Raw genomic sequence first — 15,038 nt, 5'->3', positions numbered from 1 at the left:
GCAACATCTTACTTATCCTAAGCTCAGTTCTTGAACGCGAATTAGAATGTTCAAGGTGATTGGGTTGAAATAAAGTTGACTCTTGTACATTAAAATAAGCAAATCGCATCTACTAATGCAGGAGGATGCAGACAGTAGGTTGTGTAGATGTATATTGACCTAATGCAAGGTCCTTTGCAGTAGATATATTGCTTCTCAGCGGAAGATAAAGTGTTACATCGACCGTGGATAATAATATCTTGATGATAGAAACAAAATATTTATTCTTCTAATCTAAATGTACATTAGGAGGTAATGAAGGGAAAACGCAAGAAGCTAGCAGGCGATACCTGATTTACATCAGATCTAAACACTCAGGCTAATACCGGGTGATAACTTCTCAAGCTATACGATAAGCTCATTGAAGAACGCTTCTTGTATTTTTGCACCTTTGGCATTGGTGACAGTGCAAGCCGGACTAATGACGTTAGCAAGGATTCTTCGTAACCTTAGAGAGGGGGTATTTACCTCTTCACTTGACAATTGTCAATATACTGTCCACTGGAATCTTTCCCGGATAGTATACCATGGACCAAAGCACGGCTTCCCTCTTCGGTGCTGCGAGCCATCATACGCTCGCCTAAGCGGTGCCCGTTCTCCCGCATGAGCTGGGACTTGCACCAGCTGGGATTAGGTGTGTTGATGACGATCAACGGCCCCTTCCTCTCTTCTAGACGTTTAGCTAACGCTCGAACGGCGAAGAGGACCAAAAGTTTTGATAAAGGGTATCGCATGTCCATTTTTGCAGTCTCCTTGTTATTCAGCCGAGAGAAGATGCTACCTTGATTGGACACGTCGATCTCTGCCAAGGGCGCGATATAATGCAGAGCCGAATTCACGACCGAGACGCGAGGGCAGATATTGAATTGCGACGCGGACTCGCGCAGCTTCGGCAGAAGCAAGATGATCAAGAGGAATGTGCTGACGACGTTGACCGTGATGGTTCTCTCGTTGTCCTCTGACAAGCTGAACGTGGTCGTGGCAAGGCCAGCATTTGCCAAAAGAGCGTCAAGGCGTGGAAGAGTCTCCACACGAGTAGCAAATTTCTTGACAGAAACATAGCTATCCATGTCGAGTTCCCAGACCTCAATGGAGCTAGGATCACGGCCGGTATCCTCGAGAAGTTTGAGTCGTGCAGCTTCGCCCTTTTCAAGATTTCTGACTGCCATGATTAGGCGTTCAACTCCGAGGAGTAGGAAATGACGGCTGGCTTCATAGCCAAGGCCTTGGTTTGAGCCTGTGACAATAATTGTCTGTCCAGTGAGGTCGCCCTTTTGGACTGGTAATTCCACGAAGAGATTTGAGTAGATTGTTGTGGAGACACCTTTAATAGCTGATGAGATAGCTGCCATGATGGGATAGTAGAAATGGGCAATTCAATAGAATGAATTGGAGATGCAAAGGTAGAATTTTGAGAGTAAGGGCCAACATATCCAAGCAATTTATATGTGGGAATTCTCTCTTTTGGATGACCTGTGACTGATTGCGGGGATATTATGTCCGCTACGGGGCATTTGGGGCTGCTATGCAGTTTGCGACTCTGGAAAAATTTCATCCAGGTCATCATTTTAAATAGCCAGTAGAACATAAATAAGCCAAGCACAGTCTTCAATCCATTTACTCAATATTTTTCAAGATAATATGGTTTGAAATTCGCCTTAGAGAGGCGGACATGATCTTCAATATCTAAATCGGCCCCCACCCTTAGGGCGGAGATATTAACTCCGCTCCGGCAGATGGACGCTTTAGGCAGCTATGGGATGATCTAGTACATTAACAGCAGGCGGTAGATACAGCCACAATAAAGAATGTATAATTGCTTATCCCCTTGTCGATGCACTTTCATCTCATTCGGAGTTAGTGATTATCTAGCACTGGTTACTGATAGTAAAAGCGATCAATACTTTCACGTGAAGTAGGCTTCATGGACGCTTCTTCGGCTAAAGTTGAGAAAAGAAACAGGCCACCTGTATCTTGTGAGCCTTGTCGCACTCGAAAGTTGGTTTAACTTCCCTATATTTGTCACTATTCGTGCCACTAATCGTATCACAGGCTGAGATGCAATCGACAGATACCGTGTGATACTTGTATCAGACGAAAGCTTCAAGCTTCATGTCACTATGCCCCGAATGCTAAGCGGAACAATCCCAAAATCTCCCGTCAAATCAATTTCGATGACAGGCTCCAAAGAATCGAGGACTTAGTATCCGCTTCACTAATCAATACAGGGATTATTCGTCAACCGGGTGTCTGTTTTACAGAGGGTAGCTTGACAGACTCTTCGTCTGCCGAGCTCCAGACTCCCGAATCCACGATCAATGACCAGTCGGTTCATTCGGACCCGAAAAACGCACCTGCAAGGGAAACGCCCCATCTCCACGAACAGAACGGTCAAGCAGTATATATGGAACCCAGCCACTGGATGTCCATCATGCAGGAAATTAAGGATATACGGGCGGACCTGTCCTCGCATGATTCACTTGCATCTGATGATCTGGAGACCATACAAGATGTCGACATTCAAACCGACATCAACCTGGACGTATCCTTGTCCCATATCTTGAGCGTTGCCGATGCTATAAGCTCTCTCCCACCTCAACCCACTTGCGATATCTTGCTTTCCAACTACTTCAACTGCCGATACCTGGTATTAGGTGTGTATTAGGCTCGAAACAAGGATGTAGCTTCCAAGCTAAAAGTTTTCTGATAGGGATTGTGCACTATGGAAAATTCCGAATGGAGGTTAGTTCTCACACATTCAAGCTCTCTGATGTAATTTACTCAGCAATATGGCAAACAGTACGAACGATTTTGGAAGAAACCAGCAGAAACTTCACTTAGCTGGCTTGCCCTTCTATATTCAATACTGAGCATCTCCAGCATGTTGAGTCAAGGCCAACAAACCAGGACTGACCCAACCAAGCCTCCGATCTCTACGCAACATCTTCAGCAAATGACAGCGCACTGTCTCGTCTCCTGTGGCTACGCAACTGCAAAACGTTACGCGCTAGAAGCATTACTCCTTTACCTCCAGAGCAAATTCATGACGCAAACAAGATCACATGCCCAATTATGGCTCGACCTCGGAACCGTTGTCAGGCTTGCTTTCCGAATGGGTTACCACCGCGATCCTCGCGGATTGGCTGATATCACACAATTCGAGGGTGAGATGCGTCGTCGCGTGTGGTTGCACATTTTCCAGATTGATGCTTTAGCCTCGTTCCACATGGGGTTGCCTAGTATGATTCCCACGGAATATTGTGACACAGAGGCCCCAAGAAATCTATATGATACGGATCTTTCTATGGATATGGATACGTTGCCACCCTCCCGTCCCTATACAGAAGTTACCCCTTTGCTCTATGGCATTGTCAAGTCTGGCATTATGGGAGTCTTCAAGAAGATTGTTGCTCGCACACAATCTCTCGCCTCACCAAAATATGACGAAACGATTACTCTTGATCATGAAATGAAAGCAGCATATGAGAATCTCCCTGAAGTCTTTCATCGAAGGGATGTTGCTCAGTCGTTCATGGACTCGTCCGATCTCATTTTACAGCGATGTACTTTGGAGCTACTCTACCTCAAGGGAATTGTGGTCCTGCATCGGCGGTATATTCGACATGACCCTCAAAACCCCACATTCGAGCCCTCGCGCCGTTTCTGTATTGAGGCTGCACTTGAGATTCTCGACCGTCAGGCAGACTTACATCAAGCCACCCAGCCTGGTGGACGTCTACATGGGGACATGTGGGTTGTCACCTCTTTAACAGTGCATGACTTCCTTCTGGCAGCTATGGTGATTTGTCTTGATCTTTCCATCAATATCGAAGCTCTCGGAGAGGAGAAAGACACAAGCCGTGTGTCCAGGAAGCTACAAGCCCTTCAACTCTCTCAGCAAATATGGGCTACAACTGACAACCATCCATCCCAGTCACGTCTAGCATCACTTGTGTTGGATTTGATGATCAAGAAAGTGGACAAAGTTCGATCACAAGCTGACTGGAACAACGCTGCGAACGCCTTTTCACTAGCTGGCATGGAACTACCGTACATAGAAACCATGTCTGACATGATTGATGGCACAGAAGCTCTTGACTGGGTAAGATCTCTCACTTCTGAAGTTGAGACTGTGCTAACAAGCGTGATAGTCAATGCTGGACCAGTTTTTCCAGGATCCTGGGCCAACTACATCGTGATTGATTCGCAAATATTTGATCAAGAATTTGGGTTACAATTTCATCGATTACTTCTGGTGTGGACCGGTCTTATATATGCTAGAATCTAACAGATAGGGTTATACGGATCAAAGATCCTAGAACACATATACACCACTCAGTCTCAATTCGAGGTTACCAAAAAAAGAATCAAGTGACTACCTAGCCATGGTTAGGCAAAATCTCCTTCTAGATCTTCGTTTCCTCCTTGGGTTAGATTCAATCTCTGGCGAAGACTGGCATTTTCTTGCCGAAGCCTCTCTATCTCCTCCTCGTATTGCTCCATAGTGTCTTCACTGGCAGACTTCAGCTCCTCGATGATTTGGAACACCCGCCACAGACGCAAAACGATGACAAGCGAGCCCAATTCTTCCTCTACTCCCCGAAGTGAGACTTGAATGATAAAGGCGACAAGAATGACCGTAGAATCGAAGACGTGGAACCAGTTTGAAAAGTACCTTTGTCATGTTAGAGTACTTCAGACGAAACACCACGAAATTGTAGCTTTCTTGGGCGCAGATTATTCTCAAAAACTCACCCCGTTCCGAAGCTCAGAGCTGCCACGATCAATTCAACCATGAATAGGCACGAAATTACCAGGCCTGTGATACCCAAGGTCTCCTCGATGACGGCCCATTCATGGCCTACGGCGTAACCATTTTGCTTCAACTCGCAGAGGTGCAACTGGATGAGAAACTCTGCAAAGCTACAACAGACATCTATAGTAACCAACAGAAGAACGAGGTAATGACCCCATCGGGAGCTTAGGAAGTCACGGGCGGATCTCCTCCATCTCACAATGAGGGGCTCTTCCTCAGATAGAGATAAGAGTGGTCGGAGGGTGTTATGCTCTTCGAAAAATGGGCGCATATTTGAAGTGAGCAATTATTTGAATTTCTTCGTATGTGAACAAAGTGAGTTGATGTACTGAGGTCGAGCCCCTAACCTTAACGCAAGTCGAGGACGCGTAACTCCAGCGCTACGAATCTCACGGTCACGTGGTTTAGCTCCTTGAAGTACTGAGTATTTCTATGTTCTCATATCAGTGAAAAGGTCGATATAATTGTCTATAATGATGTTTGAATATGTATAAAAAGATAAGTAAGCTAAATGGAATAATACATGTGTGTAACGTGGGTAAATCAGAGTCGAGCCGGCATCCACTTCACCAATGTCGCAAAAACGAGGGACATTTTCGAGAGACATGAAAAAAAAGAACATATCGAACGTTCCAAAAATCACAGCCTATAATTTAAATTACCGGAGCTTTCTGTCACATCAGACACCCATCTCTCGAAACACGTCAGGCGAGGTCCAGAAATCACATCTCTGGACCAGCTGTTCATAGGAATCATTGCCATCACTGATGGTTCTGAGTCCATCATTGGGTCCACCAAGCACTCGAAGGTTGTATTGATTGGAAGAGGTTTGATCTAAAGCAACAGGCCAGTTGGTTACCGTGCCAGGTTTTCCAGAAGCTTCTCCACCTGCAGCGAACGATGCCCAGCTGCTACTCATTTCTGTAGACAGCTTCACGTCTGATGGCGAGGCCAAAAAGGAGTACCTAGTCTTTGCTAGGTTGAAGGCATATGGAATGTCACTGAAATGTGAGACACCGAGATAAGTTGTCCCCTGTTGGGCAAGCAGCGGAGCAAACATGGTCTGATTCAACACGTAGAGATAGTTCGAGGTCTTCTTGTCTGAGTATTTCTGGTTCATCCGCACCATATATACAGTTGGACAGACGAACTCTGAGTCTCGCATCATTCTGCTTGCACGGAAGTATTGGGCCGAGATGTTTTCTGTGGGAAGGTCGGAAAATGATGTGACTGGGTAGAGATCCAGAACCTTTTGAACATTCTCTTTTGAGAATGAGGGAAATTCCGCGTAAATCAAATCGATGACATCCTTGTCCGAATTGATAGTGGATGGCGTAAAGAAAGACGAGTCATCTTCCGTCCATCCAGCAATAATATCAATATTGTGGGCGAATCGACCAGTAGTCAAAAGTATCGAAGGATTGTCAGGAATAAAAGACGACGGAGCGGTAGGCTCGAAAACATCAAATCCGAAACCGGTGACATTAAACTCGTACTCGACCACAGTCGGCAACAGCTCATTGAGTGGTAATTTTCGGAGACAGGCAAGTTCAGCGTCACTCGTGGACGAAGCGCAGTTGACCTTGCGTATTAACTCAGATGTGTGAACTGCTGATATATTGCTCGCGGTACCTGCATCCGCGGCCGGGTTGCCCGATTGCATGATAGCTCTCTTGAAGGGAGTCTTCTTAACATCTCCTCCATAAGCCGTGATTTGAAGACCAACACCGGTTGCACCGTCACTCTCTCCGAAGATGGTGACATTATCGGGGTCCCCACCGAAAGCCGAAATATGCTCCTGCACCCAGTTCAGGCCAAGTCGCTGATCGAGGAGACCCGCATTCAGAGATCCAGTTGCATTGATGGCGTCAGACGCAGCAAAGCCAAAGACACCGACTCGGTAGTTCATTGCCACGTACATCACAGGGTAGCCTTGTTGGACGGCATTAGAGATGAGTGGCCCTGGTTCATATGCAGTATCATAGATCTGGCCAATCGAATCTCCGCCGCCATAGATGAATGCCATCACTGGAAGTTTTGCCGTCCTTGATGTATTGGCTGGTCGATCAATACGCAGGGTTAGACAGTCTTCTGAGACTTGAGTGACATTGTCAAACACAGCAAGTCCCTCGATAGGAACCTTTTGTTGAGGACAGGCTGCACCGGGTTGAGTAGCATTTACCACCGAGCCAGGCGGATAGGTATAGGGCTTGGGTGCTGCGAATCGGTTGCTGCCCCCAGTATTCTGACCAAATCGAATGTTGAGGAATGACTCTATATTATCGGTTGATGTGCCAAGGTAGCGAACTCGGTTGGCGACCTCGACAGTGGAATTAGATTGGCAAAGAGGTCTTCCATGGGTGCCAGGAGAAATAAGTGAGAAAAGAAGCATTGCGAATGTATTGATCAGCATCTTGTAGAGCAGAATCTCAAATTTCTGGTAGATTGATGCTGTAGATGTATAGGATGCTTGTGAAATGATTCTCGAATAGTGGCCATGGTGATGATTTATATAGATTGACTGGAGATCTGACAACTCCTCGGTAAGTTCCGCAACATATACTAGAACGAGGCAATTTGGATATACTTCGGCTCAAAGAAGAAACCAACGCGAAGAGGAATCCGTCAGCCTCCAGAGACCCTGAGCCGGAGAGGGCTTAGCTTTGGGGCCAAATCTTAATTTTTGGAAACCTTCAGCCCCACAAGGCGTTAGGCATCCCATCCCATTCTGTAGCATCTTGCATGCCATTTCGGGAAAGCGGTCTTTTCGATTGGAGGAGAATGAAAACGAAAGTGCAACCTTCTCTGGTCAAAGTGGAAGAGCTTTAAAGAGGGGACTAGATTAAGTCATGAGTGCGACCGTCCAAAATGTTGATTTCCAACCAACCTCTGTAGGCAATAACACGTCAGCAGCGAGTAAAATCGCCAGTTTCCAAATGATCATAATGTTTCTATTATAGAATAATATATGAGGGGCCTATTTCAATTCTACATACAGTTTCTTAGGTAACTTTGTGCAAATTTTGACTACTTAGTTCCTAACGGCAGTTTGCGAGTATACATCTAGGGAGCTAGGTGTTGTCGATGACCTGAAAGTTTGACCGCTCGAACGCTGAAAAGAGCTCTAATAAATATATGTGCTTGAATGAATTTGCTCATGTAAGAACCAGGTAGGTAAGGTTGCGTTTTTCTTGCCGGGGGCCTTGAATAGGACTTCGGAATGTATATGCTAGGATCGAGATCGGGTAGAATTGACTTAACTGAGGGTCAATAATCGGGCCTACCACAACAACTCGGAGCTCGCGCTTGAAATTCAACTAAAGAAAATCAAGGTTCTCTACTTCGAAACATTTTGGAGAATCAATAGTTCAATATCCAACCGATCTTCAGCCACAGCCACATACTTTTGGGCGGTCAGCCCGCACGTACCACACTGACGTCATCATACCAGCACTGGGCCAAGCAAGGAAACACAGGTGTAGCATAGGCGACGATCAATGTGCCTGGATCAACTTAGCTTGTTGTCGACAAGCCTGCTAGGCTAAAAGACAGCCAGTCGCACCCTTTCTGATTTTCTCCACAATTCCACGAAACGCCTCTGCGTCATGGTCACGATTTGACCGCGTGCTTCATTACCTTCTTCCTCCGCCCTCCTCGAACTATGTGCACCCGCGTCTACGTCCGAACTTGACCCCGAAAAGACCTTAACAATCGAGAATAATAGACCGATATCTACTACAAAACATGCGGCCAGCAGCACCGAGCTGTACGCCCTTCGTCCCGTCGATAAGAAGCCAACTATGGTTGCCTGGCCTTGGAACACAATCGCTTGCCGCAAGATCAAGGCCAATTGCTCTGAAAGCTTGCTTGCAAGGAATAAAAAAGCGGTCAATGCCTTCTTTACCTAGAAAAGGATGTTATGCCCCTGGGATCTCTCATCCTTCGCCGATTCGAGGCACTAGAGCTCTCGCTGGCCAGGGTCAGGTCCGGTTTTTCAGAAAGGCCAACTACATTGAAAAGATCGGTGACAACGAAAGGACGGAGGAGATCCTGGAAACACTTGAAGTGAATGATGATGAAAAATATGCTCAGCCTCAGCGACAAATACTGGATGTAGAAGGCAGGAAGCACCCTCCACCAACGTCTCAGATGGAGACATGGTCGGAACACATGACTCGCGGTACGTGAAGGAGCTCAAAAGGACCCCCCAAGGTGTTGTTAACAAGATAATCCAGGTAAAATGTTGACAACACCATCGCGGCTGTTCAAATTGATTATTCCGCTGACGACGATGGATAAGAGTCATGATAAAGGTGATTGACCCCTACATACATCACCTACATTCGACCTTGAGGTAGCTGACACTCCAAGCAGGCATTGAACCGATTGCCATCTTAGTTCATCCACAACAACCCCTGTCATACTTGGAACGATTAATTCAATCGGAGGTACCACCTATCGATGGCGAGACAGTCAAACGGCCACCAGCGGTATCCTTCATCGCGCTCCAACACGAAGATAACGCGATAAAACCTAGAAAAAGAATAGAAGAGGACCTCGAGGTTGATTCTGCCTCTCCCGGTGCTAGCTCCAAAAGCGCGGGTGACGGAAATGGTCAGCAATTAGGTAGTAGTACGCACATTGAGCGACGACGACGATCTCGAGAGGAGGATGCCGAGACATACAACTACCCCCGCAAGACAGACTCTAGTCTCGATCCCCTAAACGGAGAACCAGAGCGATTTGTACGATGGTCTCAAGCCACTGAAGTCGGCGATTTCATTCGCGATGCGGCTCGCGCTCGGGAGTTTATTGTCACAATCGAGGGTGCGCCAGAAGGACTAGGCCAGATCAGAGTCACGGTGCCATCATTCAACGAGCGTACATATTTCTTGCGCATGAGGCTGCGGAAGCTATCGCGAAAGATCCAGGGCATTGCAGAGATCAAACATGAATGTGATCACCTGGCGCATCGTGGAGCCCGGCGTGTGGCTATTGGTGGCTTTGGAATTCTCGCCACATGGTGGCTCACAGTTTACAAGCTAACCTTTGGAACCGATCTGGGTTGGGATACCATGGAGCCGGTGACGTACCTGGTCAGTTTGTCTACGCTGATGGGCGGTTATCTCTGGTTCCTATACCATAATCGGGAAATCTCCTACAAATCCGCGCTCGACTTCACTGTCAGTGCGCGCCAGCGAAAGCTCTATCACCAGCACAACATAGATCTACAACTGTGGGAGACCTTAATCGACGAGGGCAAAGCCCTTCGTCGGGAAATCAAAAGCATCGCTGCTGAATACGACGTTGAATGGAACGAGCTCGCTGATGAACAAGATGAGCGAGTCACTCAGGCGCTAAGATCAGAGGGAAAGAAGGACGATCAGAAGAAGGACAAGAGCGATAAAGACGGAGAGGACGATGATTGAAGGAATCAAAGTGAACATTTGTTCTCATGGGTAATCATTCTGATTAAAGTGTCTTCTTGATACCAATTCTCACAGCGCCTGCGTTCATTGCATTACTTGCATTAACCCACTACACTTTCCACGGTTCCCATCAAGACCATGATACCCGCGAGGTAAATGCATCATATCTCGAGGGTTCAATATGCAAATAATTAAACAAAATAGACCAATTCACACATTATGGCCAGAAAGATACAAAAACCAAAGCAATCCTGACCTAAAGCGTCCCATTCCGCACCGGGTCGTAATAGCCCTTCTTCGGTGACGCCGTCTCTTCCATCTGCTTACCCCTTTTGTCTATGTATCCAGAAAACCCAGAGAATTAGCTTGTTGAAACAGACAATAAATCCATTCTTATCGCAATAACTCTTACCAGATTCAGGTACAGCTCCGTTATTCTCTCCCTTCCTCCGATTCCGGTTATTGCGCACATCACGCGAGCGGAAAACGCTGTACAACAACCACCCAGCAACCCAGTTAGGGCCGTACTCGCCATTGGTACCACCGCGGTCGAATAATGGGCGCGTGAGAGGACCCGCATTGCGCCAGATCTCCATGATTGCCCAACGTTGGTAGTCTGGTCGGATATGGTGCCAGAAGAATGGAGGGCGAGTAGTTGGGTCGGCGCGGACGCTGTCGAGGAGGTGAGACGTATCTTGATTCATGCGGTTGTAGACCATGATTGCTTCGTCCTATAATGGTTTAGCCGGTGCGTTTGGTCTCATCTGGGCATGGAATCGTAATTTTGGGGCGAAGAAATAACACATGTTGATAGAGATGACAAGGGCTTAATAGCCTACTTACTCGCATGGCACGGTAATATTGTTCATGTTGTGGATCCTGCGGGTTCAAGCCAAGCGCGTGCATGAATTCCTCCTTTGAGACTCGTGGACCGACGGGCATCATGATCTCGTGGTAGTTGATTATTCGGGCAAGTGTTGTGGGAATTTGGTCTTGAGCTTGTGTAAGGTGATGCTGTGCTAGGTAGACAAGAGTGGCTGGTATAAAGCCGAGCGAGGGACAAGTATCACGAAGTCTTAAAAGCTCACAGGAATAACCAAGTGTAGCTGCAAAGCAAAGACAAAAATAAAAGGTAATGCTTGGTCTGAGAAACCGGTATCCAAGCCAGAAAGGAAAGGACTGAAGCTTTATATCAATGCAGAGTCTTCAGAGGCACTGGTCCCCAAATTTTGGCAGTGACTATATTGTGCAGAACCGATATTATTGCCCAGCATCCACTTTCATGCAATCAGTAGTTATCTAACAGCGGGTCGACACAGGTATAACGAACGGCCTCGGACGAACGATTTGACAGAGCAGGAAATGGACAATCGGCGCGGTGGCTAAGTGACGTCTGGAGCACCGTCGCGAGTGGAGTCGAAACGAAACAGTAATAATTCAGAACCAACAATGCAAGTCTATCGGATACTCTGTTCGCAAGGTGCATCGGGGGCCAGTGAGACATAAGGGGAGACAGATGGGGACGAAGGGTGGTATAGCTTCCCGACGGAGCCAACAAGAATCCCAAGAAAAGATAACAAAAGGAAAAGGAACCAATAAAGAACGCATTGAAAATAAACAAAAAAAGGAATTATTTATAGATTAGCTAAGGCGAGGGGTTTTATCTATCATTCTGTCCGTTTATGGGAGTCAGGAAATAGGAATTACCCCAGGACCTATCCGCATTGACACGTCTGCACGATCCACTGGCCGTTCTGGGGGAAATGCGGCTTGGTAGTACAACTTGCCTGTTCTTCATCTCACACCCGTTGAAATCCAACCCCTGACTCCGTCAAATCATAAGTTGGGCTGGGTAGAATCGAGGGTGTTTGTTTCGTGTGTTGGAGGGATATTACCCAAATAAGATCATGTATGACTCGGGAATGCCCCGATAATTGAGAACCTTATCACTTGAATCAGATGAGTTAAAAAAAGGAAGGAGAACATGAGATAGGTTGAAAGTGTGCAAGCTTGTTCAATGGGTGATATCGACCTCGAAAGTACGGTTGTACATTTCTTTCATTTTCAAAGCTGAAGGCATAAAACTCGCGGCTGGTGACAAACCGGACATTGGCATCGCGAGACATGCAATGTAAGCTCGAGGACTGAGCGCTGATGAAGTTTACAACGGATAGACCTCGAGGGAGAGCTCGTCGAGTTCGAGTCTGCTATCCGAGACAGACAGACAGATAGTTTATGTAAAGATGTATGCAAGAGATAAAGAGCTCGACAGAGTCTGTTTGTTTAGGTCTACTTTGGTGATCTAGACCTCCAAAGGACGGAAGCCATCAGTGGAACTGGATGTTGCCTATACCCCGAGACTTTGAGAATATGTTCGTATCCGAGGGATAAGTCCAGTGTACTGGCGTCGCTACTTTCGAGGCTATCATTTTTCTTAATCTGAAGCTTCCACATAAGGCTCGGGCTACATTTTGGACAGCCAGCCACATTTAGGCTTGCATGATATACTCGATATCGAGTAACCTGAGACATCAGCTACCAAGTAAAGGCGGATCGTCTCGTTGAGCTAGTACCGACGTTTAATTCTGGCCTAAGTCCCTTCCGAGGCCATACCCACCCACTGATATGAAGCAAGCCTCGTTGGTCATGCTGTGTAACGCAGCGAGCCGCACCCCAGCCCGGAGCCCAATATTGCAATCTTAGCACCAAAAAACGGCCAGCCTGCGTGCTTCTGCACCGGAACAGCATCCGCTGCAAGAACGGCGCATAATGTCCAAACCTGCCTGCGCCGATTGCGGGGAGAATGTAAACAAGCGGATAGAAAAAAGAAGGACTAGCCTTGAAGGCTAAAACCTAAAATAAAAAATACCCCGTAGATCCAAAATAACCAAGCAGGTATTCATATCGACTTAATATCGACCTCCCCTTTTCCCGTTTGCACATGAATCACCATTACCAGGCGATGAGGGAAGATGCTGTAGACGACAAACCTGACGAGAGAGCCTCCACACATCAACGCCAACGGAAGCAACCTCATATCGCACCACGTACGGCAAACCAAGCAACGTGGTAATGGTGTTCGGGATATGTTTCGATTCCGATCCGCAATCCTAACCGTGATCATACATTCGGGGAGTCTAGTGCAACAAAAAACATGCCCAATACTGCCATGTGCTCTAAAGCTAGTTATACCACCCAGTGTACACTGCGAAGTATAATGAGGGATAGTATAGAAAAGAAATGGAACACTGTAAATAGATTGGCTCGAAGCTGTCGAGGACATGAGATAGGACGGAAGCACAAGGGGTCATGGAAAGGGCAACGCAGAACGGCCGGCAATACCCCCCTCATCTCTAATACCCTCTCGTGCCTAGGATGATCCTTATTTATGCGTCCATCGGAACTTTTTCCTTGGGTCTGGTGGTTTGGTTTCTTGCTTCGGGCGACGGTTGGTTATCCTCGCAAGACCCCGGATGTTACATGTTACCTAGGAAGTGCACGAGGCGAGGGTAGACGAGGAACGTCATTTGCGATGCCCCCGTGGCTTCTAATTCTGCATTTTGCCGTGCCTTGTGTAGCTTAAAACTAGTCTATAGAGAATGATTTCGGTAATTGCTCTTGCCGGTGTTCTTAGTCGAAGCTAGGAGGGTTTATTTCATAGCCTGAGAGGAGATGGGCTACGGCTACAAGAGATGGCCAGCGGTATTTCCGGCTGGTAGTTGACTATTGGGTATGACAGGGCACTCAAGAAATAGCAGGTATACTCCTAAATAAAATTGATATGGATACTCGTCGCACGGTCTTTATCCACCACCAGGTCGAGAATGCAGGTTCCCGTTGCCGGCTTTCAAACACCTCAAGTCGGGAGCCGTCCAGCGGCGACGGATGCAAAGACGGAAAAAGAAATATGCAGGAATCCTCGGTGGCCCTTGAGAACATTTTGAAAGACTCGGATTTACTCATTTTAGTTCTATGAGAAATTGTTGGGGTCGGCGTTTGTAGCGGGAGCTCGAGTATCACTACGAGTAGCAGCAGCCCGGAGTCTGGGGAGATGAACCACGTTGAAAATTGAAAGGAGAGCTGCTGGATTTCATCCAATATGGTGCAATTAATTTTGTGAACTGGATAGATCTTTTCGAGGAGATTTGCTGGACAATATAGCACTTGACTAGTAGAGAAGGTTGCAAAAAGTCGACACATCAGCCCTATCAACCTAAATCACCAAAGATCGACAGACCGGTCGATCAACCTCTATATAACCGCTATCATCAAATCAATCCACCCACCGTGTTGCGTATACGCCACCCCAAGAACCCGGCAGTCAATACAAGCTTATCCACAGAGTCTAGTCCCACGCAAGTGGCTGAAGGAAGCTTTTTGGAGGCGCCAATAGCCAGCGCAGATGCATGCGGGTAGTGGATCAGGGCTGAAGGGAGGTGCATCTGTAACAGACTAGCCGACTAGTTTACTGTAGTATATCCCTGGAGCTGGCTACGTTAAGGCTTAGCTTATTTAGGTAGTGGTGGTCTACGATATACTACGCAGAGGCTTTGCGAAGAGGATCAAGGTTTTCGGAGAGAAGCGGGGCGAAGAAGAGAATGGGTCGACAGCAAAGCAGAACACAGTCACGAGTATGATTGTGCTGCTGCTTATCTTCCATCTTCTGCCATAAGGGCTCGTCTTACCTGCTTGTCTTTGCGTCCTTCCCTTCCCTGCATTCCTCTCTGTTGGCCTCTATACTCACTCATTTATAA

General features: G+C 47.0%; 6 protein-coding genes across 6 annotated transcripts; 2 read left to right on the top strand and 4 right to left on the bottom strand.

Moving 5' to 3' along the window:
- Positions 1 to 384: 384 nt before the first annotated feature.
- Positions 385 to 1,391, bottom strand: N7496_008487 (Short-chain dehydrogenase/reductase SDR; the record flags this gene model as incomplete). Its single annotated transcript, XM_056701406.1, has 2 exons — positions 385 to 457; positions 508 to 1,391. The coding sequence occupies 2 exons, from the start codon at positions 1,389 to 1,391 to the stop codon at positions 385 to 387; spliced, it is 957 nt and encodes a 318-aa protein (XP_056553469.1).
- Positions 1,392 to 2,470: 1,079 nt separating this feature from the next.
- N7496_008486 (fungal specific transcription factor domain-containing protein) lies at positions 2,471 to 4,238 on the top strand (the record flags this gene model as incomplete). The annotated part of the gene is made up of 4 exons (XM_056701405.1): positions 2,471 to 2,693; positions 2,750 to 2,781; positions 2,840 to 4,141; positions 4,191 to 4,238. 4 exons carry the CDS (start codon positions 2,471 to 2,473, stop codon positions 4,236 to 4,238), a joined length of 1,605 nt encoding a protein of 534 aa, XP_056553468.1.
- Positions 4,239 to 4,428: 190 nt separating this feature from the next.
- Positions 4,429 to 5,126, bottom strand: N7496_008485 (uncharacterized protein; the record flags this gene model as incomplete). The annotated part of the gene is made up of 2 exons (XM_056701404.1): positions 4,429 to 4,714; positions 4,795 to 5,126. 2 exons carry the CDS (start codon positions 5,124 to 5,126, stop codon positions 4,429 to 4,431), a joined length of 618 nt encoding a protein of 205 aa, XP_056553467.1.
- A 408-nt stretch (positions 5,127 to 5,534) lies between these two features.
- Positions 5,535 to 7,247, bottom strand: N7496_008484 (carboxylesterase; the record flags this gene model as incomplete). Its single annotated transcript, XM_056701403.1, has 1 exon — positions 5,535 to 7,247. The coding sequence occupies one exon, from the start codon at positions 7,245 to 7,247 to the stop codon at positions 5,535 to 5,537; it is 1,713 nt and encodes a 570-aa protein (XP_056553466.1).
- A 1,352-nt stretch (positions 7,248 to 8,599) lies between these two features.
- Positions 8,600 to 10,284, top strand: N7496_008483 (uncharacterized protein; the record flags this gene model as incomplete). The annotated part of the gene is made up of 3 exons (XM_056701402.1): positions 8,600 to 9,035; positions 9,091 to 9,168; positions 9,230 to 10,284. 3 exons carry the CDS (start codon positions 8,600 to 8,602, stop codon positions 10,282 to 10,284), a joined length of 1,569 nt encoding a protein of 522 aa, XP_056553465.1.
- A 256-nt stretch (positions 10,285 to 10,540) lies between these two features.
- Positions 10,541 to 11,229, bottom strand: N7496_008482 (uncharacterized protein; the record flags this gene model as incomplete). The annotated part of the gene is made up of 3 exons (XM_056701401.1): positions 10,541 to 10,620; positions 10,697 to 11,015; positions 11,128 to 11,229. 3 exons carry the CDS (start codon positions 11,227 to 11,229, stop codon positions 10,541 to 10,543), a joined length of 501 nt encoding a protein of 166 aa, XP_056553464.1.
- Positions 11,230 to 15,038: the final 3,809 nt, after the last annotated feature.

The sequence above is a fragment of the Penicillium cataractarum genome (assembly GCF_028827025.1).
Source record: "Penicillium cataractarum strain IBT 29864 chromosome Unknown utg000007l, whole genome shotgun sequence".
NCBI classification, from domain to species: Eukaryota; Fungi; Ascomycota; class Eurotiomycetes; order Eurotiales; family Aspergillaceae; genus Penicillium; species Penicillium cataractarum.
Note: the sequence above shows the minus strand (reverse complement) of the source record. Positions and strands in the feature narration are given on the sequence as shown.